The 23,543-nt window shown below is 44.1% G+C and overlaps 1 protein-coding gene across 2 annotated transcripts in view; it reads left to right on the plus strand.

Annotated features, from left to right (window-relative positions):
* LRCH2 (leucine rich repeats and calponin homology domain containing 2) overlaps positions 1-23,543 on the plus strand; it is a 927,979-nt gene that overhangs the window by 305,628 nt on the left and 598,808 nt on the right. For both annotated transcript variants that reach the window (XM_086918732.1, XM_086918733.1), the window contains exon 7: positions 17,335-17,422. In XM_086918732.1, coding sequence (XP_086774858.1) covers positions 17,335-17,422 — 88 coding nt within the window. The remainder of the gene's footprint in view (positions 1-17,334; positions 17,423-23,543) is intronic.

Consider the following 23,543-nt stretch of genomic DNA (forward strand, 5'->3'; position numbering starts at 1 on the left):
CCAGAAAGTGAACTTCCACCGTCCGTCCGAGCCAGAAACGGAAGAGCATGACACTGTGTGGGAGAACTCACAAGGACTTGAAGACTAGGAATAAACTTTACCGAGAGATCGTGATACTGAACAGTGGTGTGCCGGGGCAAGTCCCGAGACCAACCCCCAGGGTAGCCAGGACCGTGAGGAGACAAGAGGATATTCCCATCACCAACTGTATATCCTCAGGCCTATCCAGCCACTAAACCGGAGGCTCAGAGACTTTGCATGCCATGTGCGACAGCAGATTTCATCGCCAGGTAGGTATGTAATGGCCACTTAACCCATCCCCCGCAGTAGCGGGCTGCCCCTGAACCACTCTCCTATGCGCATCATCTGGCCAGGCATGGCCAAAGGCTACATAATAAATAGGTGGAGACCGCTCGTGGGGCCCATACCCATACTGAGTGTAAGTGTTTTATTTTGTGCAACTTTGGTTGGGCCTCACTGCGTTGATTCCCCAACTGTATACAGCAGGTCCCGCTACAGTGGGTTTCCGATCTGTCCTTGAGCGTGCTCATTGTTATTTTTGGATGAAATTCGCAGGCCTTCATCAAATGTGTGGAAGGAAAACACATACAGACTGCTTGAGGGTCTGAAGAAGCCTTTTATTTTGCTAACTGGAGGACATTTTGCAAAAAGGATGTTTTTTCTGTGAATAATTCAATTAACAAATTGATAAAAAGTAAAGAAAAGGTTGCTAGACATTGCAGATGTTGAATGAAATAGTGAGAACTTCAAATCTGAAGTAAATGTTGCTGAAAATCGGGGTAATTAAACCCTGATGTGTAATGAGGTTCTCTTCTCTGAACAAGACCAGAAAAAAACTGAGGTTGTAAGGCAAGTAGCCAGTACAGTGCATGCTGGGAGAGGGTAGCTGATGAACTCTTAAAAGAACAGTACACACTGCTGATGTCTTTAACTTTATGACATGTCTAGCACCTTTTCTATGCATTTTTCCCTAGCAGAGGGGGAAGGTGAAACGTTATTTAGATATTGTTCCCCAGATCTTAAGTTGAGTGTTTCAATGTGAACTTAAGGACTTCTAAAAATGAGTTTGTTCGAAATTGGGTTGTAGGTTGACTGGCGTTTAAGCCCTAATGAAGCAGCAACCACAATCTTAGTTAGGGTAAGAGCGAGGCAAACTCTAAATTAACCTGTGCTCACCTTCTGGTAGCTTGGCACAGAGCATACCGCAATGTGTAAAGTATGTGTGCAACACTTCAAAACAGTAAAGCAGTGTAAACATCTCACAAAAAGATACCACACCAGGTTAGAAAAATAGTGTTTACTTTAATAAATAAAATTCAACCAAAATGGGGCGCTATGGAGCGCACGACCGTGATGACCACACGCCTATGAGGCTCCGGCTGCTTGGCTGTGAAATCCTGCATTTATCCTTCGCAACTGCGGGCGGGGAAATCCTGTTTGTTGCCTATGGTAACTGCTTATAAGCACGCCTGCTATCTCCGGAGCTGTTTTTGTGGACGGACGGCGCTCCCTGTGGAATTCAGGGCCAAGTGAAGATTTCAGCGAGGTGCGTGCCAGTGACTGCCTGGGGCTCTGCTCAGCGGCGGATGGCACACGAGCTCCGTGGTGCCCACGTGGTCGGTGGGCCTCTGACGGGCAGTGTGCTTTGGGGAGGGGTGCCAGCCCTATCAGTTAACCTCAGACATACTTCTGTCTGGCCCACTGTGTGACAGGGCTACATACAGGTGGTGAGTACACTCTGCTGGGGATCGTTAGTACAGTGGCACGAAATATCAGACACCCACCACATAGACTGCATTCCCCGACTGCTGTGACGGTATCTGGGCCCTCCCTGCTTAACTTCATACATTCCACACTGGGGAATCACGCGCCTGCATTCAAGGCATACAATTATTGGTGAAAGGACACGGCCCTGCTCGTACTGAGCTCCCCGCTGCACATTGACATTTCATAATAAATACTGGTGGACAGAGGGAGATCAGGCCCATCTGTGCTGTATTGAAAGTCATTAATGTCATAGGGAGTTCACGGTGTGGTCTAGGGCAGTACTACGAGCTGCTGCACGGCTGTTGTGAGGGCGCCATTTGCTGCATTGGGAGTGGGGAGCTGGATGCACGCCAGGGATACTGGCCACAGTGAAGGTACTGGTCCCTGAATTAGTTTGCTAGACAGTGCTCTATTGCCCATCCCTACTGTGCGGACTATACAGTATAGGCCGAAATGGGCAGGTTGAGGATTACCTTCTATAATCCTATCTGACCCCAGGAACCTAATTGGAACTTCGAGTTTGATATGTTTATATGCTCAGGACATTGACATACACCTTTTTAGTAAGGACCATTTATAGATTCCATGTTTGGAAATGCCTCTTCTGAAAACGCAGTAGTATCTTTCCCAGACCTTACAGTAGGCTTTGCTAGTATGTGTATTAGCCGTCTGTTTTTTGAGCGGCAGGGCAAGCTGGGTCAGACCTGGCTGGAGAGAGAGATTGGTTTTCAGAGCATGGGAACGGGGTGACTCTTTGATCCGAGCAAAGCCGTAACTGGCTTCACCTCCCACTGGGCGTCTGATAGCAGACCCCCTCATTCTCAAAGGGCAGAATGCTGCTGCGTAAACCAAGTGCTCCCGACCCCACCAAACTGGTTCTGGCTGAATACAGTATTTTGTGACTTTAGAGAACAAAGACTTTTTAGGTATAAAACGCTGCACTGAAACCTTGTTCAGTAAGTTCCTTCTGGATGTCAAGACCAAACTCTGTCCGAGTCAACAGAGGAAAGGACTTTGAAACTTTCACCAAGTTTGCTGAAGAAACTGACCGAGGGCCTGAATCAAGAGTGCCTCCTGTTGAAGTCTCGGGGATAATAGACTTCACCCCGTCAGCTGTCGGAGTTCCTGTGCGAGGAATCCTACTTGCAGGTGAGGCATCAGTCGAGTAATCTGGAGCTTCTAGTTCTACTGTGAGGAACACAGACTGGTAACGCTGTGCTGAACCTGTGCGGGCCGCTGCAGCTAAGAGAGAGCTGCCGCCGCTGATAGCCCGTCTGAATTAGAACTTTCGGAACCTTCGCTGAATCTGCGTCGGCCGCTACAGCTAACAGAGCGCTGCCGCTGCTGAGAACCCGCCTTGCTTTGAACCCTCAGAACCTTCGCTAAATCTCTACGGGCCGCTGCTTCTAAGAAAGAGCTGCCGCCGCTGAGAGCCCGTCTGTAGTTGAACCTTCGGACCCTTCGCTGAATCTGTGTGGGCCGCTGCAGCTAAGACAGAGCTGTAGCTGCTGAGCGCCCACCGTTGTGCTAGCGTGGTTGAGATCATCCTTTGTCCTGTGGGTCGCCGCAGCTAAATGAGCGCTGCTGCCGCTGAGTGCCCGCACTTTGGCCAACTTCGCATCATCGTGGTTCGTCCTGTGGGCCGCCATTGCTAAGAGAGAGCTGCTGCCGTTGAAGCCCACACCTTTGCCCATTTTGCATCATCGTGATTTGTCCTGTGGGCCGCCGCAGCTAAGAGAGAGCTGCTGCCGTTGAGTGCCTGCACCTTTGCCAACTTTGCATCATCAGGATTTGTCCTGTGGGCCACCACAGCTAAGTGAGAGCTGCTGCCATTGAGTGCCTGCACCTTTGCCAACTTTGCAATACCGGGATTCATCCTGTGGCGCGCCACAGCCAAGAGACAGCTGCTGCCGCTGTGAGCCCACCAAGGAACTGCAAGACGATTGTCATCGCCACGACAGGCCCGGGCCGCCGCAACCGCATGCTGCCCACCTGTCCCCGAGTGCCCGAATCATTGTGGGTGCACGCTGCGGACCCCTGCAGCCAAGACTTGTGGTCGCTGGGAGTCCGCCTGTCACTGTCTCTGCTTCTTCGAGAAGCTGCGTGCTGTATCCCCTCCCAATGGCAGGTACCTGGTGCGCAACGGGTCGCGTAGGCGCCGGCCTTGAACTCAGTCATTGTCACATTCTGGTGAGTACGTTATTGCCTTTTTTGAGTCCCATCTGGTTTACGTGCATTGTAGCTTGTTGAAACGCTTTGAGAGTCTTGAGTTAAACTTTAGATAAAGATATTATTTATCTATACCTACTTGAGTTGTGTCCTTTTGTGGTGTTGTTACTGCCTTATTATGCATGGTCATAAATGCTTCACACACTGCCTCAGAGATAGGCCCAACTGCTCATGCTACGTTACCACAGGGTTGAGCAGGGGTTGTCAAAGGGGATATCCCACTTGCCCTCACTTAGGAAGACGGGTCCCTATTTGGACATTGGCGCCAGCCACTGGCAACTAAAGAACGCCATTTCTAACAGATGCCAAGAATGCCAACTAGGGAACGCCATTTCTAACAGATGCCAAGAAATTTGCCATGCGATCGGCCTCGGAGTATTCGATCCTGACAGTTGGAGAGTCGTTTCAAGCACAGTCTTCGCCTCCTGGGGATGAAGTTAAGGTGCTACTCCTTGCCCTGCAACATAGCCTGTCTGATATGTCAGGAAATATTGACACCATGAACAACCGGCTGGACTTCCTAGTCCAGAAGGTGGACAAGCACGGTGGTCAGATTAAGGAAGGTGAGCGACGCATATTGGATAATGAAGTTACTACCTCACAACTGCAGCTCCAGGTATCACCTGGGGTGTGGAATTGTTTTAGAAATCTACTTGGCCAAGGGACAAAATGTTACAGAAATCGACTTGCCCTCTGTAAATATCTGATTGCCCTACCTACTCCACAAGTCACTAAGCTAGGTCTGCACACAGAGAGCCTGCACTGACATCATTGTAACATACGTGCAATTAATATTTTAAATGCCAGTACAATTGTGCAGGGAATGGTGATGCACACTTATATGCATATGTTGAACTGGCTACTTATACAGCATGTGTGAAGATGTCATTGTGCACTGCACCCACGTATCAGCAAGTTTGTCTGTGACAGATTTTCATATGTAAAGAAATTGTTCCTATAGGCAGAGTGCAGACTGGTAATTGACTACATTTCTTGCTGTCTTTGGGGCCCAACTGTGTCGGAATATGAACCTGTAGGACAGAAGTGATTTCTCCTTGGTATGGCCAACTAATAGCTCTCCAACTTCACAAATATGCAATAGATGTTCTGATAAACATGTGTGGATGAAAATAACTGTACTTCTTGGCCGAGCTTATCAACTCTTCATGGGCAGCAAAATCACGTAGCAGAGGTACTGTGGTTCATCGTATCCACAATTCTTGTCAGGGTTTCTATACTTTTAATGGGGAAGTTAAATCAATTTCTCCTTTTACACTCCTGGAGAGGTGTAATGTGATTATATTATGGTGTATGCAAGGCAACATCTACACAGTCTTCTCTCACACAAGGATCATATACAAAACTGGCAGTATCAGTAAAAGGTTCTCGTGCACAGTACTGGTGTAGTAATGGCGGAAGCAGCAAAGTAAGCTTCACTGACATGAACAGATGCAACTCTTGAGTAGATGTGCAAGTTTGTCTAACTCAGAATAAACGTTATGTAGAACATATAACACACATGCTTACATAGCGGCAAATACAACTTCGTTCCCTTCTCACAGCACAGGGAAAGACAGCTGAGATAAAGAAACAGTCAATCTAGAAGTAGAGGGATCAGGATAATTGAGATGGAGGGGTAGTGAGTCACTGGAAAGACTCCGCATTCCATGTCACACCTAGCAAGGACACCTGGGCTCAATCAAAGTAGAGTTGAAAACCCTTTCCTGGGGTGATGGATATTCAAGGTAAATTTGATTAATAAAGATTATTTATGCTTCAGCTACCAGGATGTCTAAAACCAATATTAACTGTTCAGCTGAACAAACATCCAAAAGTGCCACTACTCGTTTTCATTTCCTCTGTCATTGTGGTCTGTGACCATCATCTAAACCCTTCTGCAGACTGATTCACATCTAGTATTTCCCTGAAGGACCACAAAAGGTTGTAGGAGGAAGGGATCAGGGGTACACCAAAACCATGTTTAGAGCATGGACCAACGCACTGCACAAATGCCTTAAAATACACACGACCCCATCATTATAGTGCATTTGATACTTTAGCAATTAAGGAAAATCTACACCACCTCTCAACATGAACCTACCCACTACTTCAGGCAAAATAGAAACACACGCCTTGCACTGACAGTAAATACAGTAAACACCCCTAATTAATACCTGGAACATAAAGCAATGTATACAGCACCTACTGCTGATGGTTGCAGGTTCAAGACCCTCCAGTAGTTGCCCCAACCTTCATTCCAGATAAAATGTAAATACAAGAACCCACAAATGTGCTACTGTTTCTTCACACCCGTGACATCTTTAGCCAGAAGTGATTTGGGCGTAGATTGCTAAATATAGATTCGTAGCAATCTAGGAAGCAATTAGGTCTTAATAGCTGCCAAACACACTTTGGAGTGAGCCTTTAGCTGGAGTGCTACTGCAACCAGATCACATCATATATTTCCAGGCAAAGGCAGAGAAAGAAGACATTGGTAATGTTGGAGCACCATGCTAGAGTCGACATCTATGAGTGGGTTTACACTTACAATATTGTCAAATGAGATTGTGTATACTCTACTCCAGGCGACACTGTTATTAATCTTTGACTTATTTACAGTGCCCTGTCCTTGCTCTCTTCATTTGCCTGAAAGACACCCCTTTCACCCTAATCCTATCTTTCCTTTCCCTCTTTTTGGTACGGCACAGGCTTGTGTCATGTTATCTCGTTTGTATTGAAATATTGGACATTGTTTCTCAAAAATAAACTCCTTTCCCGGCTGGGTTTGGAAGCCTTAAATCGTATAGCTTTCCATTGTGTGCCTATACTGTATTGTTTTGATTCTCAAATAAGCTAAGGACCTTTGTTCACTATAACGTAGTTATACCCATGGTACTTAGCTATCCGTTGGGTCCCCCTTGTGTCTTAAAAAAGTATTAGCATGATGGTGACGCGGGGGAGGGGAGCACGGTCCGGTGCTCATGTTGATCAAAGGCCTCCAAAGGTTCTCTGAGTTTCTGTCGCAATTTCTTATTGGCTCTGAGCCACAGAGTGGTCACAGATTGGATATTACTTGAGCGATTTAATGTCTACTTGTCCGTCAGACAAAATAGACATTAAATCTTCTTGCCCAACATAAACATCAACATGGTTCGGGCATCAGGCGATATCATTTCCCCACCTCTGTGTCACAAATGGATAAACTCCTCAAGGTGATAGCTGCCAAGAATGAAGACCTTGAGGTTCACAGTCGCCGGAAGAACATTCGAATAATTGGCATACCGGAAAGCTCCAACACTGGCCACATGGAGGAGTATGTCGAGCGGCTACTGCAGGGGGCCAGTGAGGAAGACCCGTTCTTGTCCCCGCTTATTGTGGAGAGGGCGCATCGTTTCCTATGTCCACGTCCTCCCCCAGGCGGGCAGTTTGGTGAAGCGATTATAAAAATGAAATCGGGGAAAGCCCCGGTTTCCGATGGTCTACCTGTTGATTTTTATAAATCCTATTCAGATCAGTTGATCCCAGTGTTACGGGAGGTTTACCTTGGAATCAAAAGCTCAGGAGGCCCAAATTCTTCCAGACTCTATGAGGGAGGTGCTTATCGTTTCACTCCTGAAGCCCGGGAAGCCTGCGGATCAGTGCGATTCCTACAGGCCTCTATCTCTTATTAATACAGATACAAAGATACTAGAAAAAACTTCTGGCAAACCGTCTCAGCCTTTTAATGGAGAAGTTGGTGTTACCTGATCAGGCAGGTTTTATTCCAGGGAGGGCGACCTCCTTTAACCTGCGCATGCTATTCTCCATTATGCACAACGTTGCCCCCAACTGGCGCTCGCGGCTGTCTTTTTAGACGCCACGAAAGCCTTTGACTCAGTAGAGTGGGATTATCTTTTCACCGTACTTCAATGTATGGCTCTCCCTGTTGGTTTTCGCTCATGGATCCGCCTCCTCTATACCTCTCTGACAGCACGGGTGAGGATAAATGGCCCCACTTCTTCCCCTATCCCGCTCACACGGGGCACCCACCATGGCTGCCCCTTTTCCCCTTTACTATTCACTCTTGCGATAGAGTCCCTTGCGGCGAAAATCCAGCAGCACCATCAAGACAAAGCCCTTTGATGCTTTCTTCGTCCCATATTGAACTCTCCTTATGCGAACAATGTCACTTTATATGTGAAGAACCCAATCCAAAATATTAATCCGCTCCTTCGACTTTCCTTATCTTGCCTGGGATTGTAGCGCAGTACACGCATATTGGTAACAGGTTCTTGCGGCATTGGAGCTCATGACTATCCTAGAAATTCCACGCTCCCCACTATTGGCACTTCTTGGATATGCGGAGGCGATACCAGCTGCTCAGCGTAAATTTGTCACATTTAGTATACAACGGCCAGACGAAGGGTGGCTTGCAGGTGGGGCAGAGGCAGATCGCCGAAATTTAGGGAATGGCTCATCAATATGATCCTTTGGCAGAAACAAATACATACGTACTCCGAGCGCCTTCCCCTATCGTCCCTGCCGCGGGACATCTGGGACCCCCTAACTGTGTATCTCATAGAACATCCACTTACATAGACTATGGACTCATGTTCACAGCGTCCCTAAGGTGTCTGCATTCTGTTGTCCTTTGGGGCAAATGTACTCTGGATATCACTATGGTGTGTCAATTGGTGCTGTTTGTGTTTTTCAATATGCATATGTGGTGGATGAAAGATGGCTGCGTTGACAGGACTTACTATTGATGTCTCCAGCACATTTATATGCCTCTATTGCTATTCTCAAATGCGGAGTCATCCTATGTACTGTGTATGATCATGCTTTGATATATTTTATGTACCGGAACCACTTGTTGGTAATGTTTGTATAAATGATAAAAAAAATAATAAAATATTTAAAAAAAATTTTTTTACCAAAGTGAAAAACATCCAATAAGTAGAACTTGATATATGAATGTGTAAAGAATAAATAGTAACATTTTGCTTAGAAGCAATAAGCACTTACTTGAGTATCTGGTCGAGCTGGACTGTGCATCAGTTTTGGTCACAGCATTGAGGCCCCTATAGTCCACACAGAATCTCATCTCTTCCTTACCACCCTGGTTAATGCTTGGGGACTAGGCTGGCCCAGAGAAACTCAAATGACTCTATGAATCCCAATTCCAGCTTTTTGCTTCCTTCAGTTTTGATGTTCTCTTTCACATGATCAGACTACCTGCATATTGTATTCTATATAGGTAGATTTTCACCAGTGTCCACATCATTGGTAAACCAGCTAGTCTGACCAGGGGCCAGAGAGAAGAGCTCAGCAAACTGATTTAAGACTTGCTTGCAATCAGTCCGCTGGTGGGCAGTGAGGCTGGTTGACAAGACCACTTCATCCACTGACGACTCATCTTTTGGATGGTTAGACAGGAGGTCATGGAGATGTTCACTCTCTGTCTCCTGATCCATATCTGTAACCATCATCATGGTCACATTTGCCCTGTCATAGTAGGATTTAAGGCAGTTTACATATACGACCCTCCTGGAGTTCCTGCAAGAGCCAAGGTCAACCAGATAGGTGACCTCCCCTTTTTAGGATAAGGTAGTGTCCACTCCACTTATCTTGGAGAGCCCTAGGAGCCACTGACTCCAAAAATCACGCCTTCTGCTGTGGTTGGAATTCAGCCATAGCAGCCTTTTGGTCATACCATTGCTTATGGAGCTCCTGGCTGGCCTTGCGTTTTTTATTTGCTTTCTCGATGTATTCAGCCATCCTATAGCGGAGGCCAAGTATATAGTTCACTATATCTTGTTCAGGCTCAACAAGAGGTTGCTCCCATCCTTCCTTCATAAAGCACATTGGGTTAGGAGGCTCCTCAAGACCTGGTTGTTTTGGCTAGCTTATAACTTGGGATAATTGACAGCTGTAGTCTGTTGAGTCTGACTTCAGTACTTTTCTGCTCTCTGGTCAGCGCCATGAAGCCACCCGGTGTAAGTGCGCCGAATAAATTCCCATTAACATAACATTAACATTGGTCCCCTGACAGGATGATAAATAAAAGTTCAAAGGGGGGGATCCCCACTCCCTTCTGTGGCACGTCCCTGTAGAACAAAAAGCAGACATGGAAGTAAGACCTCCCATCTCCTGAGTTTTTCAAGGACTCCATCAATTGTACCTTTCCTGGTCTTGAATCTTTCAAAAAGGCCATTACACTGAGAATGGTAGGGGGTAGTGAACATGTAGGTCACTCCACACTCCTTTCAATTGTGTTTCAGGTAGCCAGACATGATGTTTATACCTCTGTCTGACACCACCTCCTTAGTGAAGCCCACCCTGGTAAAGATACTAATGAGGGCTCTAGCCGCTACAGGGGCGGTAGTCCTAAGAGGAATGCCTTTGGATACTAGGTCGCATGATCTACTGCCACCAGAATATATCTGTTTCCTGATGCTATAGGAAGGTCAAGGGGACCAACAATGTCAATCCTTACCCTCTCAAAGGGAACCTCAACCACTGGAAGTGGAATTAAGGGAGAATTTGGGTGGCCACCTGTCTTACCACTGGCTTGATAGGTGGCACAGGAGTTACAAAACTGCTTCCCCTTCTGGTGTATCCCTGGCCCATAGAAGGGGCTCACTAGCCTACTCCAAGTTTTGGTCTGGCCAAGGTATCTATCTATGGCAATATCATGGGTCAAAGTGAGAAGGAATTCCCTAAATGTCTGGTGCACTACCAATCTCCTAGTGGCACCAGGTTTGGGGTCTCTGGCCTCAGTGTACAGGATTCCCTCCTCCCAATAGGTCCTGTGGAAATTACTGACATCACCTCCTTCCTGAGCAGCAGCTTTCTGTCGCAGAATTTAAAGAGTGGGACAGGTTTTCCGCCCCTGAGGCACAGATCTTCCTTAGAGAGTCCCCCTAGGCCCAAAAGCTCAGCCTAGTAAGGCTCCAGCGCCTGAGGCTCGATTCCCTATAGGGCTGACTCGTCTTCCTCCTGAGTAGAAGGGTCTTGTGTTTGATTTGAAGCTGGTTCCCCAGCCTTCCTGCCTATTCTCCTGAAGGGCTGGGACCTTATTCCATCCCAGCTTTCCTGCCATTTCTCCTGGAGGGCTGGGACATTATTCCAGACTACAGCACCTATTTTCCACTCTGGTTTTGATGCACACCCATTGTTTGATTTCAAGCATTTCTGCATGAATTCTCAGTTCTGCCTCAGCCCATGCTGAGGACTCCAAATCATTGCAAAGCAAACAACAACTGGAATGAATAAAGACACTGCAACCTCTTTTTGTCCAGCAACCTTCCCCCAGTCACAGGACACCATCGCCATGGCATGGTTTGTTGTTATATTTTCAGCACTGTTGACTGGATAGGTCCTTCCAGGCCGATACCTTTCAGAGGACACCAGTTGCCTACTCACCATGGTTACACTAGCACCAGTGCTTCTCACTGCCTCCACCCTAACCTCATTAATAATAGGATGCTGTCTGTATTTTTGCATATTAGTGGGGCAGACATCTACTGTGGCTACATCCACATCCCATACTAAAGTCACCTCACTGAGCTCCCTGACATGGCCAGTACTCTCCTGAGATCCCATCTGGAGATTGGCAACTCCAATTTCTGCACGTGGACTAGAGGCATTGTTTTACTTTTTACAACCAGAGTCTGTGGTTTAGTGCTCTGCATTTCTACAGTCCTGGCACCAAGCCATCTTGGGATCCCGGTTCTTAACCTGGTACCCGCCATTTGGCTGTGATTAGCCTTGGGCCCTCTCTCCTGAAGAGGGTTTTTGGGGCCTGGCGAAGACTTTGTTTTTAGAGTTACCCTCTTTCCATGGGGGGAGGGGTGTTGACCTTTTTCTTTTGGTCTCCTTACCAGTGGTAGTTTTGGTCACCCTTGTTTAGACCCAGTGGTCTGACTTCTTCCCCAACTCTTGAGGAGAAAGGGGACCTAGTCTACCAGGAATTGAAGTAACTTCTTTTGGTAACAATTACTTTAAAGATCCTCCTTCATTATCAAATTATAAAGCCCTTCAAGGTCTTGTACATTGTTGCCAGCTAACCAATCTCCTAGTGATTTCACTGAGTAGTCTACAAAATCTACCCAGGTCTGGCTCTGTTTTTTGTTAGCCTCCCAGAACCAGATTCTATACTCTTCAGTGGTAAATAGAAAAGTCCTCAATCAGGGTACCCTTCATGAGATCATAGGATGCAGCATCTTTCTCATTGAGTACCAGGAGTCTATCCCTGCACTTTCCTGAGAACATTTCTCACAGCACAGCACTCCACAGTTTCTTGTTGACCTTGTCTGCTAAGGCGGACCCTCTCAAAGTCAATGAACCACTTGGTGATATCATCACCCTGAAATAATTTGGGGACAAACCCTTTGGGGTTTTTAGGATCAAAATAATCACTTTTCTCCCTATTTATTAATATGCTGCCACCAGAAATGGGTCCTAGCCCCAACTCTTTTCTCTCTTTTTCTATAGCTATGAGTTGGGCTTCTATAGCTGCCCTCCTGTCTAATGTGTTCTGATCTTCTGTAAGATCATGGTCATCCTCTGGATGCTCTTTGTCATACTCTTCCAAAAGCTCCTGGAGCTGTGATTTGGTAGGGTTTGATCCAGTCTTGAGGCCATACGTTTTACACAAGTCTCTAAGCTGTCTCATTGGCAAGGACACGTAAGGTATGAGGTAGAGTTCCTCCACCTGTACCAGGTCCTCTGGAGTACTGTTTCGAGTACCCATTATTTTTACTAATTTGGGAACCTTTTTGGAGAGGAAAAAAAAACTAACAACCCTGGTTTCCTAACTAACGTCTTGGCAAAGTCAAACTCATGTATCAACCTTATGTGATTGATGAGCCATGATCGTTATAGTAACATTTATTTTAACAATGGTTTTGAAGCCTAAGAATCTATTACGAATTTTCACATTCCGCTTGTAGTGTAGAACAGTTTATTTAACTGAAATAAGTGTTCTAATTAATTGCACAATGTGCCTTAACATTGCCATGTACATTTGTCAAAAAGAATGGTAACTTTTTGGTATACTGCATTCCTTAGTGTGCCAGAGTGATGACCGTTTCTTTTGGTGGATTTCTGCTACCACAGCTGTGCTTTTTGTGTGTGTAGGTATGTTGGGAAAGATTGAAATAATTATTTGGTGGTAGTTCAGGGCATTTTATGTCCCACCTACTAGACGGCATATGTACTCCCTGTTGTGAGACGTATTGTTAGCTTACAATAGGCTTAGAGCCCGCCCATTGCTTACCATTTGTTTGCTTTATTGTCACTGTAATTTTCTTGCTTCTTATTGGTTAGCGTGCAAGGGCTTTACTTCCTCTTTTGTTTGACCGATTCTGGAGCATGGCTGAAGTACTTATCTCCATCCACTGCTACTTGTTTCTTTGTGATCAAGCACTCTACCAGACAGCGTGTGCTTTTCAGCTGCCTCCCTGCTGGACTTTTTCTTCTCTCCTCTGCACTGAATTCTCTCACTCTTCTTCTGTTCCTCACCTTCACTCACGTTGCTGTTTCTCGTCCATGTTTTTCTGTTTCGCCACCCGCTCTTTTTTTTCTTAATTTATCACCAACCCCTCTGTTACAAAGTATGGAAAGTCTGGAGGTGGTAAGTTCCAAGAAGCTTTATTGAAGTACAGGTTACAGAAGTATGATATTGTAGCCAGGATGGTAAGTAGGCCTGTAAGTATCTCTGTAAGTACGCTCCATCAGGAGCTTTTTCACTTAGCTCAGCCTAGAGTTAACTGTCACACAGCAGCCACAGCACATTCTATGACATAGTTAACATTCTAAGTATAGCCAGGCTGAACAAGAAAGGAAGACAGGGTGGACAGAAGGAAGAGGAGGAAAGACCTTTTAACATATCCTCTTTCCTTACAAATAGAAAGGAAAGAAGAAGGAACAAGATCAAATATGAGATAACCATATGCAAAACAAAATAAACAGTATATCGCAGAAATGCAAACACAATAGAATATAAGAATAAGAAGAAAATAGAATAAAAGAACTACTACAGACAAGAAAAAGAACTACTATCATAAGAAAAATAGAAATAAGACTAGGCACGAACACCAAGTCAGAATAAAGAACTCCTACAATCAAGAAAATGTAGAAACAACAAGGCACAAACACCAAACAACAAGGCACAACACCATCCCTCTTTTTCCCAAGGGAATAGTAAACCCAAGGAAACTTGAGTCGAAAGTAGAAAGGACAGAACACACACACCACAACTAGTGCGCCTGATGTCAAGGCAAACACAAAGTACAATGAAACTGTGAAAACAGCGAGCCAGCGCTGCAAAGTAAAGAAACGTGTGAGTGAGTACTGAGGAACGTAGGCAAATAGAAAAGAAAAAAAAAACGCCATGGCTGAAGTGTAAGCCTACAGAACAAAGAAGAATAAAATGTAAACGAAAAGGTCAAATGCAATAAATAAGAAGTAAACACCTGACGTCTCAGGTAAGCCAAGAAAAAACAGTGAGAAACTAGGCAATGAGCATATAAAAATATTACAAACTAGACAATAAGAATATCAATATATTGGAAACAATGCAATAAGAATTCCAATGGATTAGAAACCAGGCCTAGTACAGAATATCAAGAAGAAAGAACGTAAGTATGAATTCAGACCCCCAGAAAACGCAAATGAATAGAATAATAGTGGGGTACGCATATAAAAACAGTAGGTGCAAGTATTGAAACCAGAACCAGTAAAATGTAAGTAACCTCCCTCAAATAATTGAATATGGCTGAACATCAGACTAAAATCCAATAGACCTGCAGAATAAATAAGACAAAAAGTATGGCAAGCTAAAATCAAATGAAATAATAGTGAAATATGAAAATGCAGGCAATATTATATCAAAAAAACATGGAAATTAAACCACGAAAGAAATAACACCGGTACCCGACTTAGTACCCGAGTTTGGATTCACATGAGAAGAAACCTGTTAAAAATAAAGCAGTAAGCAATATCAAAATAAACCAGAAGATGGCGCACTGAGTACAGCTACACGGATATCAAAAAGAGCAATAAACAGTATTCGGTGCTTCTGAAAGGAAAAAAAAACGAATTGAAAATGTTGAGAAGAAAAATTGTCCCGGACCATGGGAAATACAGTGCCAAATAGCCGCATGTTGATGTTATTGAAGAGAAGAAATCACAAGTTGTTTTGAAGATAAGAAAAGTACCTCCATAACGTCAGTGCTCCATGAAGGCGAAGTTCCCAAAATACGATTCACACTCGCTGCAGCAGAAACGCCGATGTAGAACAAGGATGAGAATGCAGTGCAAATGCTGTTGACAGAGATGGCAGGTAGGCGCAAAATGGATGCACGTTTCCTGCATAGTTGTACTGGGTGGTTCCCGGCACGCAGAGGAATGCAGGCTTAAGAAGGCAGCTGAAAAGAACTCCGCGTCATGAAGGGTGGAAGAAAGGAGCACAGGCATTCTGCAAGCACGAGACACTGAAGCAGGTGAGGTGCGCGTGAATATATTTGAAATTTGAATGAAGCGCTGCCGTTAGTTTTCCTCAGGGGGCAACACGAAGAAAAATGAGAATTTTACGAAAACAAAGTACAATCATTGCTTGGCCCCAAAAAAAAAACACTCCGAAATTCAGCAAAAGGTGTAGCTCCTCTTAAATAAAATAACGTGGCAAATCACTGAAAAAAATTATTTGGAAGGTCGTTGAAGGAAAGTAAAGCCACAATTAGACACAGCTCCAAATAAATTACACATAGGTGATGACTGCTCTAGAATAATAGAGTAAAGACTCTGCTCTCGTAAATATGCTTATCACGGTGCCACTTGAGTCAAACAGTTGGGGAAAACAGATTGTTTGAGTTGTAGAAAGTCACTGACTCTGATGTAAATTACACAGAAAAATGCAGAAGAGTGATCAGGCTGACTGTAACTCTGTGAAAAGTATGTCTGAAGAGACAGGGTATTGTATAGCAGGGCAGTTGATGAGAAGGAGATCCACTAACACACAGCAGTCATTTGATGAATAGAGTAGTGAAGCCAAGGCAGAGAAGTAATATAAAAGAAGACTCACCAAGCTTGCAAAAAAAGTACTGGCACGCACGAGTTGAGGCTGACGGTGTCATTTGTCACTGGTGGGGCTGGGGCTGCCAGCAGGTAATGATATGATGGTATAAGCTTGGGTTCTTTGATGAAATCGTAGTATAGAATCCTTAGCTGCTTAGATGAATCCTTAAATGGTATAAGTAGAAGAATTTCTTTGAAGAATATGTCCATTGAATCGCGCAGGGAAGACCAGATCGTCGCCAATGTTACAAAGTATGGAAAGTCCAGAGGTGGTAAGTTCCAAGAAGCTTTATTGAAGTACAGGTTACAGAAGTATGATGTTTTAGCCAGGATGGTAAGTAGGCCTGTAAGTATCTCTGTAAGTACGCCCCACCAGGAGCTGTTTCACTTAGCTCAGCCTAGAGTTAACTGTCACACAGCAGCCATAGCACATTCTATGACATAGTGAACATTCTAAGTATAGCTAGGCTGAACAAGAAAGGAAGACAGGGTGGATAGAAGGAAGAGGAGGAAAGACCTTATAACACCCTCCCTGTTTCATCGCCCGTCCCTGTTACTTCTCCACCTCCCACCTGCCCTCCCGTACCGGTTTCATCTCCTTTTCTCACCTGCCACTTCTCTTTTTAAACTTAACCCCAACCCCTCCCTCTTTTCTCTCTAACCGTCCACCCACTCTCTCGTCCTTGTTTCTTCTTCCTACGGCGTCCCTGCTTTTTCTCTCCCCAATGCCTCTGTTTCTCCCTCCCTGCCTCTATTTCTCTGTCCCTGCCCTCGTTCCACACGGCCAGACGATTGCCAAAGCCAAAAACACGTCTAATGCTCTAGGCTCGTCTCAAAACAGTTCTTAATAGTTCTGCCTCTTCTTTGTTGTTAATCTCGTATTTTTTTGCAGTCTAATTTAGCCTGCACCATTGTTACCTTTTGTTCATACCAACCCTGCCGTCTACTGAATTGCAATACTGAAGATAAATGGATTCATGACTGCTCCAGGATGGTTGCAATAGATGGTTTAAGTAAGCCAAACAACCCCGAAGCAGTCACCCTTTTTTGTGATGTTGAATCGTTGAAATTAGGTAGAAAATAGTCAGAAATACTTGTATAGTCAGTTGTTTTTCTGTGAAGACCAGACTCCAGCCGTAATATTCAGATGTGAATGGTGTTTGTGCAAGAGTGCAGCACACGCTTAAATAACACACTGCACAGTGTATCTTCTCCACGAAAGTTAACCCGTGTTTTGTTGATCGTCTTTCCTTACAGCATGGAAGACTTTTATCCCAATAAGAATCACGGCCCCGACTCAGGCATTGGCAGTGATAACGGGGATAAACGACTATCTACAACAGAAGTAAGTTTCGAGCTCCAAGCCAGAGTCTGTTGATTCCTTTGTCATTCAGCCTGAGAGAATGTATTTAATGTACTGTAAATATGTAAATATTCTGTTTGCAACGCATCCGAGTTTTCCTTTGTACTGCATGAATGTCGATTCACCAAAATGCCAGGGTTAGCGGAAGTGACATCATATGACCTTTGACACTTGATCTTCCCAGGAAGTGATGCCATAAGGACTTAACCCTGATGACATCATAATAATTGACACCATTGAAGTGCCACAATAAATGCATGATTAATAAAATGACACAACCTAAGCTGTCTATTTCAAATACCGCTTGAATTAGGTGCTGCCATGATATTCAAAGGGATTATTACTCGCTTCTCTTAGTATTACTTGAAGATATAGTTCTATACAACAGCACTGGGAATCTACATGTTTGATACCGCAATAGTCCCGATGTAATAGTTTCCCAACGGCAATGAGAAATGTGTTGATATATCATAGAGAGAGAAAATAATTGGTTTAAATAGGGAATAGTTATGTCCACATATATTAATTGGTGTAGACCATATATTGAGTATGAGCTATATTATTGGCCTAAATTATTTCTTAATGTTAGTACGTTTTGATTTAAGATAGTTTCAAAGGCTATATAATTCGTGGGAAGCACAGAGGTGAAGGTTCTATTCAGACACTTAATTTTTCATGTGCTCACAGTAATAAAACATGGTAGTAATTTGTCTAAAAAGGCTTCTTTTCAGTTCATTCCTCATTTAATCAGAAGAAGGCACATTGCACACTGAATTTATAAATTTTACCTAACGTGATGTCCAGTCTGAGTCCCAGCGGAAGCTGCAGAAAGTTAACCGTGTTCATCAAGGTACTGTTTAACTTCTGTTCTTGGAGTCAGCGCTGGTTATGTTTTTTAAAGTGGTGAGGCGTAATACTTTCCCTCGATTGTAGCGAGTGAGCCTGACATCTTTTGGGGAGAGTTCTGAAGGTTCTCCCCCCAAGAAAAGTTTGAGAAAATGTAAAGAAATATTGTATTTTAAATTTACTAAAAAGCCTCAGGCTCTAAAAAAGCACTTGTTAAATAATCAACTTTCATGGTAAGGCAAGCCAAATTAACTTTGCTCTCCCCCAGAGGGGATGCAATTTTTTCCAAAACTTGCTAGGGATGCCCCATAGGTCACAAATTACCTTGATTGTGCCGGGTCCAGGAATTTGTCATGGGTGTCCGTTTAGTCTAAAAATTACATATTGTTTGCCACTGCTGGAATTTTGTGATTAGTGCTGTCCATAAACCATGGGTGACCCTTATGTCAAAAATTATGTCAAGGCCAGCTTTGTGTCCTGAATGTCTCCCTCCTGTATACCATGGTTGTCCTCCCTTATTTGAAAAATACCCTTCAGTTTGTCAGCACCACCTTTTTTCGTGCATTGTGCCCCTTGCTATAAATTTATTACAGTATGCCAGCGCCAGGAGTTTTCCACAGGTGTCGCTTTGCCAAGAATTACATTGAGTTTGCCGGTGACAGTATCGACTTTGGTGGAAGGGACACTTAAAAAGTCATAATCTTTATTATCTTTACATATTAGGTGCAATCAGAGTGCCCTTGGTGACACAGTGGTGAGGGGGTCATGTAATTATAAGCAGAGTCCTTATAAAAGATGTTTTTAAATGCCCTGGTGATAGAGAAATTTCACATTTCACTTCCCCCCGTTGTAGTAAAGTCCCTCCCAAAATTGACTGTGGTGCTATGAGCACTGTGAGGTGAGAATCCACATTGGTTTGTACATAAATTCGATCACCAAGGTCTCCCCTATGTGTCCATGGGGTGGGTGGTGATGTAACTATAAGCCGGGTCTTTATAAAAGATGTTTTGTGTGGTGATGGAGAAATTGCACATTATTTTCCCCATTGTAGATAGGTAGCCAAAAGGATAACATTGCAGTAGTTTATTGCTGCATAAATATTGCTAGGAATTGAATAAAATATAATTCAAAGACTTAAAAGAATGGTATTGATAACTGTAGCAATTCACCATTACTGAATTTATCCTAAATTGTACCGAAAATAAGTTTTAAGACTTTTCTGTCTGTAAGCCAAAATTTTGTTGCAGTCTTCCCTAATTGGTTAGAGTTAAGATGATTAGCCAGGCTGAGTTCATGAAGTGATAAGTGGCTCACCAGGAGAGAGACTATCTGCTGGAGATGGCTCTGCTACACAGGAATGCCATTGCAGGGGTGGAGGTCGTAAAGCATGAGGCTTCAAAGGAGAAACAGGGCAAGCAGGGAATGTCAGGACTGCCTACCCCATCCCCTCTGACCCGCTCAATAAGGTGTCCGACTCAACTGGGAGACCCAAGACTGTCACCTTCAACCGTGATCCGGATTCCAGGTTCGTCCTGCTGAAAAGCTCTGGCGGTCCGACTCCCAGAGTTTGATTGGGAGGTCCCTGAAAGTCAAGCTGGTGAACCCTCTCAGAATCTGGACTGGTGAAGTGTGTTAAGGGACCTCGGAAGAAAAAGCTCCAGAAAAATGTGTAAGTCTGAAGGCAAAATTTGACCAGGGCCTCCCGATTGGTTCAGCCACACTGTGCTCCATAGCGGTCGGCCTCAAACTTTGACTTTGGCCAGGTGAAGCGCGACCAGATGTCCTAAGTGGCCTAAAGACTTTTAAGCACTATAAAGTGGTAATTCTTTAAAAAATAATATATCCAATTCCCAATCGTTTTTTTTTTTTTTTTTGTCGTTCTAAAAAAAAATCCTATTTTTATACATTGGTGTGGGATTTTTACTGTGTGTTGAGCCTTAATTATTTATTGAATTGATGTTTTTAAATGCTTTACATGCCTGTCTCCTAAGTTAAGAACGATGATGGATTCAACCCAGATCTGTGACTGGGGGGTGAGTGTCTCAAAAGGTTTAGCGCTCTGTCCATCATCTCCTTGTGTTTGCTTTGTTTGCCATAAGTTGGCAGGGTATACCCAAATGTATGTCCCATGATCACGTTGCCACTGGACTCAAGCTGGCCTGGCTGATGACCTGCCAAGGGATGAGCATGGAAATACTTTATTGAGACCTATACTGAACCCTAGACTGTGTTGGTGGCCTTATTGCCAGTGGTAGCTGCATAGTTAACACTACTGATTACCCACTTTCCAACATTCACTCACGCTCTCACTCATTCATTGTTGCTCACTTCTACTAATTCATTCCCACTCATAGTTACTCTCACTCACTGCTACTCACTCATTCTTTGGCATACTTCTTTCACACTCATGCTCATTCATTCTCACCCACATTCTCTCAATTTTTTGGAGTCACTCTGTCTCACTCACGTATTCTCATTGACAGACCTACTCGTACTCACTGGCACTTAGAGGTACATTTACTAAAACCAAAATAGTGCAATGCAGCGCAGAAACCAAAGTTGCTTCTCTGCGTTGTGCTAAGGCAAAATAGCATTTCAGAGTCGTATCTACTAAGATATGGTACTGCTGCTCTCTTTCCCGGCGTGGGCACACAAACAGGCAGTCAAGCACCACGCATATTGCTTTACACCATGATGCAAAGGTGTGCGCATGATATGCAGCATAGGTGTTTTACTCGAAGGGTAACCTTTCAGTACAAAATGAAATGCCTAGACACATTTAAATACTTTTCAGACATTGCATGTGAGTTGTATATTGCAGCACACATGCCAAGTGTAAAATTAAAACATTTCTCCAACTTAATGCTTGCCTCAAGAAGGTGTTATTTTTTAAGTCCTGCCTGACATTTTTAGAAGATAGCACTTTGAATCAAAAGACCTGGGTTGTAGCATGGAAACGCCCATATAATACCCAATACGGACCCTGTGATGCTACTTTAAAGCTACTTTCCAGTGGAAAAAAAGTTTTGCACTGGAAAGTAAATAGTTTATCAAGTCTTTGCACCAGTTTGCGTGACGTTGCACCTGCACATAGTCTTGATGAATCTGCCCCACAATCTGTCACTGTCTCTCATTCTCACTACTTGTTGCTCATTGTTATTCAGTGTCATGCACACACATACACATGCTCACACACACAAATGCGCACACATACACATGCTTACCCTCTCCGCATCCACACAGCATACATTTAAAAGCATTTCATTGTACTTACCACAGCAACCAGATAAGGCCCTGTTCCATGTCTGGATGTTTCATTTTTATTATGCTAATAGTGAGTGAAATACAATTATTCACTATTAACCTAATAAGCAAGCATTGGCAAAGGTAATAGGTTTTGCCTATGCAAAATGTATTGCCTCTGTCAAAGTTTCTTTTACATGTATTTGAGTTGCTGTGCAATATGGCTTAAAGTAAAAAATAGATTAAAAAAGGCGCTATGCTGTGGTCAATGCTGGGAGTGTTATAGCGTTTTTTTATTTTAATCCATGATTCACTGCAGCTTAATTGTGCAACATGTACAAAAGTTGGCATACAATTTTCCTCAAAATTCTACGGCAAAAAATATGATGCAAGCTCCATCTGTTATGTCTGCATTGTTTCAGTGCATGCGCTCTGTGTCCTTTATCTGCTTCAGCAACTACGTCTACTAAGAAAGTTTCAATTAAGATAGGTAGATTGTATTGAAACAGCCGTGTGAAGTAATGCAGTTAATAGCCTGCTTGCGTTCTGCTTGCGAGAGGGTATTGACTTGTACTTAAGGCCGATTATTCACTGAACAGATCTAAAATATCAGGCACCGGCAGGCGGGGCTTCTACAAGCAGCCGAGTTATGGCTGTCTGTCCACCAGAGCTTCAAGTGGCCTTAGGAGGAGCCCAGGAATGTCTCTTTCAGGATTTAATAAGTATTTGTCCCCTCGTTCCTTTTTTGATCAGATAATAAGCTCAAAGGGGCAGTAAACCGGGAAGTGACTATTAATAATGCAGGGCGACCTGGTATGCGCGGCCTTCTGCGCCTAATTATGGCTGAATTTGACCACATCGCTGGGCGTTAGGTGACATCATCTCTTGCACGATGCGCCACAACACCCTTTCTACTTGCACAGGAAAAGGGACTCAGTGTTCTGATTTGTTAAAAGATTTTCCTGAAAATACTGCTGCAATATGTGTTGCAAAGATGTGAATTTCACAGTAAGGGAAAGCACCTAAATTAACAGGACTGCAGAGACATGAGTGCTTGTCGAAAATTAAACATGTACCTACGGGACCAGTAATTTCTGGGTTTAATGTGTGCTCCTGCACCTTCCAGGAGCAAACCACAAACAGCCCATGCTTGGATCACAGCGAGGCAGCGCTTTCTCTACAAACACTGTGCAAACACCTCTAAAGGTTTTTTAGGGAGGTGTGGGAAATGGGCTGTGCAAAGCTACCGGGCACTCTGCAAAAACGAATGGGGGGAGGAGGGGGTCAGGGTGGTGAGAAAAGGACAGTGGGAGGAGAGGGAGAGAGTGCTAGCAACAGAATATGCAAAAAGAACAATTGATGGATGGAATGCTGAACAATTTCAAACACTCACCTCCAGTCAGCTATCTGGGCCTAAATCCATTGTTTTTGTGCTAATGCTAACTCTGCTGGCACTGGTGAATGATCCCTTGCTGATGCCCATTTCTGATTTTAAACCAATGCCAGCTCGAGATCGACAGGAGTCACACTATGAGAATACAAAAGCAAAACACACTAAATGTACCCTAACTATAATCCTGTCCCTCTACTGTGTTGCAGCTATCAACATAGGCTTCATTTACATTTTTGCTTTGATTCTGATCCTGTGACAGAGGAGGGTACACCTCAGGATTATTGATGATGATGATGGAGAGGATAGCTTGCCCCCCCCCTCATTACACTGTTGATAACTTATACCTTTATTTAAAAAATGCTTGTGGGATTGATACCTTCCTTGAGACAGAGCCTGAGTTGCCACATGGGCAACTAATGAGAAAAAGTGCCTCATTTGCATGTTGTTAAATGGGAGCAAAGGTTTAGATGTTGAAGTTCCAAGCTATAACATTTCTATCAAACCATTTGTTTCACTCTCAATGGAGGGCAGCTGTAACTCTAGGACTTTACGTGCCCTCCATTGAGAGTTCAACAAATGATCTGATGGAAATTCTATATCCTGGGCCTTCAACTTCTGAGT

Source organism: Lissotriton vulgaris, chromosome 4_1 (genome assembly GCF_964263255.1).
Source record: "Lissotriton vulgaris chromosome 4_1, aLisVul1.2, whole genome shotgun sequence".
Taxonomy (NCBI): domain Eukaryota; kingdom Metazoa; phylum Chordata; class Amphibia; order Caudata; family Salamandridae; genus Lissotriton; species Lissotriton vulgaris.